The sequence below is a fragment of the Bombina bombina genome, chromosome 2 (assembly GCF_027579735.1).
Source record: "Bombina bombina isolate aBomBom1 chromosome 2, aBomBom1.pri, whole genome shotgun sequence".
Taxonomy (NCBI): Eukaryota; Metazoa; Chordata; class Amphibia; order Anura; family Bombinatoridae; genus Bombina; species Bombina bombina.
In genome coordinates, this window is record NC_069500.1 from 1,130,657,989 (window position 1) to 1,130,662,037 (window position 4,049).

The following is a 4,049-nucleotide window of genomic DNA, read 5'->3' on the forward strand; positions in this document are numbered from 1 at the left end:
ACTCCTATGGCACAACAGGAATCCACACCACCACCCACTGCACCCACCAATGTATTGCCAACAGTGCCATCACAGACAACCTCACAGTCACCAATACGGAGAGACAGCCCTGGAACCAGCCAATTATTAGTTCCTGAGACACCAAATGTACAACAGGGTCCGGCACAGTCCCAGCAGGATGATCTACTGAGGCTCATACATAGAGAGCTTAGGCTGTCCAGGCTCCAGCAGCAGCAGGATTTGAGAAGGATACAGAGCCAAATGGACATCCATAATGCCTCACTCGTCCGCCTGGCAGAGGCAGTGGAGAGGCTCGCGGATAGGCCCCAAACTCCATCCTCCCTTGCATCCTCTGTCATCTCCCTGCAGGACCCTGAATCCCGGTTATTAGCCTCACATTCAGCTGGTGGGCGTCGCACAAGACGCCACACTGCCCCCCTAAGTACCTCTCCTCCAAAGTCAAAATCCCGCCGCAAGAATTAATTAATATTCTTTTTTTTCCACCCAAGATATATCATATCTAATTTTTGCACTAAAGCACTTGTTTAAGTGCGATTTTCATCTCATAAATATGCATCCATTTTTCTAATCCAAATTTGAACATATATCTTAATATTATTCTAATAGCTGTTTATCTGCTAAAAATGAACAGCTTTATTCATTTTTATTTCACATGATGTCAATTAATATGCAGGTGTACATTGTTGATAAATTAATGTGTCCTTTTATTGAGGATATCATATTATGCCGTTTAAGAATACTTGGGGATACGTGTCTGAAATTTATACAGTATATGCTATCTAACATTAGTCAACGTGACATGTGTAAATGTTATGATTTATATTCCACAAGCATATGTTGTTTGCTCCTTCAGATGAAGTAATAAGGGTTATACAGTTATAGAAGAGTTGGAAAGTAAATACTCCTTCCTGTTGATATGGCCAAATACCTTGCATTCATTCTTATAGTCCTATGTGGAATGTAATATCTGAAATATATACCTATCATGACTAATGCACTCCTTTTTGTCAAGATTATTATTCAATATTTAGAATAATTAGATAAATGTATCTTTATGATATTTAAGCACTGGTGTATACACAACATATATGTGATTGCCATGAGATAGAGGTGATTAATACATTTTAATTGACATCATATGAACAGACACAGACTCTCCCTGGGACCAATGCACAATGCACTTTTAAATTGTTTCAATAACTCCATGTTAAAGACAATACTTCATATCTCTTGAAGTATGTAATATTAAGCACTTATGTATTTTGGTTAATAGTCTAAATATTGCAAATGTATTATCTGCTTTAGCAGACATGACATTACATATATTTTATAAATATTAGTACTATGACACATTATAACTTTAATGTGTCATCGTTTTGTATTGAATAAATATGATTTTCACATTGAAAATTACATTTGAATGAGGGTAAATCTGTAATAATAAAACTCATCTTCATGATAAAAAAATTATTTCCTTTGACTTATTTTTCTATATTATTTTCTATGAGGTAACCATGCCATTCAAGTGTGCAATCTCAGGGGATTGTATGTATTGATAATGTATCTTTATTTTAAGGATTATATTATATCTGGATTTGTCTCTTTGAAATGAGCATCTGATATATTTCTTAAAGGGATAGCCTATTCAAAATAAAACTCAGGAATTAGAGCATGCAGTATTTATATACTTAAATATGTAATCCTATAATCTATTTAACTTCATTATCATCTGTAATTTACTAAAACAGGAATGTTAGCTTAGGAATCTACCCATTTTGAATCTGCACATGGGGAGCGCTTGATGATTGTTGTCTAAATGTAGGCAACAATCAGCAAGTGCACCACAGGTGATGAACATTAAATGGAATGGCTCCTAAACTTAAATACATGATTGAAATAAGAAACATAAAATAATTAAATTGATTATGAGTACATATGTAAGTTGATTGGAATTGAATGATTTATCTGGTTCATTAATGTTTTATTGTGAACACACTCTTCCTTTTTTTTTTTAAAGTGACATAAATTCCATTATTTTGCTAAAACATATATATTTAAAAGCAAATCTAATATATTTATATTCTTTATATTTCTTAATATTCTTAGTATCCTTTGATTATAGTTTTATTTAGGTAAGATCAGGAGCAGCATAGAACCTATGTTGGAGCTGTTTATTGTTGCCAACATACAGTATATATCCTGTCTGTCATTGGTTCACCCATGTACTCATTTTTATTAACCAGGAGTGCATAGCTGCTCTTTAAATAATTATACCAAGAGAACAAAGTAATATTTGGAATATAATTAAAATGATATTTTAGATAATTATGTTATACATAAATCATAAGATGAATGCATTGATTAGTACATAGCTGGAAATAAAGAAACATTCACCATGACTATATTTGAGTAAAGTATACATTTATTTAGGGAAAATGTGGTAAATATAGGGATGAGGAGAGAGGGAGGGGAGTGGTATTCCATTTCTGAGAATCTTCAATCTGTAAAACATTAAAAGAAACAAATGTGTATTATTAAAAAACATAATCATAAATAACTAAAAGGTCTCATTACAATACTATAAAAATACCTGAAAAGAATTCTTGAATAGTTGCAGATCTCTCCAAATGGGCATTGAGGGGTTGGGGATGATTAATTACATCAGGCTCAAAGATTTCACCTGGGGGCTGTGGTGTTGGAAGTAAGTCGTTCAACATCCCATGCTCCTGTGCCATGTTGTGTAGACAGCAACATGCCACTATGATTTTAATAGCTTTTTCCGGACTGAATTGGAGATCCCCACCTGATCTGTCCAGGCAGCGAAAGCGCATTTTTAGAACACCAAACAGTCGTTCTATTATAGCACGTGTTCGGATATGTGCTTCATTATATCTGTATTAAAAGAACAAGAAATATGATTATAATATATAATGTGAAGACAAATCAAATACTAATGAGCTAACTACATTCCTGGTTTGATCTTATAAATCTTTAAACCATTTTATATATATATAAATATATTTATATTCAAGCAGAGAGATTTATAAATGCTTCACTGATAATAGATGATTTGTATTTTGACTGTCCCTTTAAAGGCACTCAGTACAACATAGTTATGTCTGTGATAGTGATATATACACACACACACGAGATAATCAAGCAACAAATGTATGTGCACAAACACAGATATATAGCTTAATAAAGGGGCAGGAGCCCCGAAACGTTGCTCAATAAAGGTGCTGTTGCTCCACATAGAGTGCTACCTGTGTGTTCTATTTCATTACATTTACTGGGACTTTGGAAAAGGAGGTCCTCCAGGTTTGCACCTACATTCACCCAAGAGTGATTTAAAGGGACATTCCTATGAAGTGTGTACTGGTCCTACTTTTCTACAGATTATAGTGAGCATTTTGCAAGGCACAATCAATATTTCTGACACACATGAGCAGAAAATAAATATATATTTTACCTTAATTCAGCAGGCCCAACAACCTGGTTCTCTTTCAATGGTGTCCAAATCCATTTTTTAAGAGGATATGCAGAATCTGCTAAAATATGAATGCATAGATATACAGTATATATATATATATATATATATAGATATAGATAGATAGATAAACACACATCTTTCCATAAAGCAATGTATGACATAAAATAATGTTATGCATATGTCTTACTATGACATAGTTAATATATATCTTTTAAATGATTAACAATTTATTTATTTAATCAATTTCACCCCCTTAGACACATACATAAAGGATTATAAAGCAATGAAACAATAAAATGTCAAAATATTGAACACATGAAGGCATCATAATATATACATAAACACTTACCGAGGAGATGTCCTTCAGGCATTTGATTTGTCTCAAACAATCTCCACACACCAGAATGGTGAGGATGTAGGCATCATGGCTACTTCCTGGGAACCCTGCCACAACATTTAATATGCGCATGTTTGCATCACATATAATCTGCACATTTAAGGAGTGGAAGTGTTTCCTATTTCTAAATATTATCTCCCT

At 33.5% G+C, this 4,049-nt stretch overlaps 1 protein-coding gene across 1 annotated transcript; it reads right to left on the minus strand.

The window, feature by feature from the left end:
- Positions 1 to 2,425: 2,425 nt before the first annotated feature.
- LOC128648183 (putative nuclease HARBI1) lies at positions 2,426 to 3,573 on the minus strand. Its single transcript, XM_053700837.1, has 3 exons — positions 3,491 to 3,573; positions 2,612 to 2,913; positions 2,426 to 2,522 (listed from the first exon to the last, which is right to left on the minus strand). Exons 2-3 carry the CDS (start codon positions 2,850 to 2,852, stop codon positions 2,518 to 2,520), a joined length of 246 nt encoding a protein of 81 aa, XP_053556812.1. The 5' UTR covers positions 2,853 to 2,913; positions 3,491 to 3,573; the 3' UTR covers positions 2,426 to 2,517.
- Between the last annotated feature and the right edge of the window lie 476 nt (positions 3,574 to 4,049).

Coding starts and splice junctions, on each gene's coding strand:
- LOC128648183 (XM_053700837.1), bottom strand. CDS start 2,852: ATGCGCTTTCGCTGCCTGGACAGATCAGGTGGGGATCTCCAATTCAGT.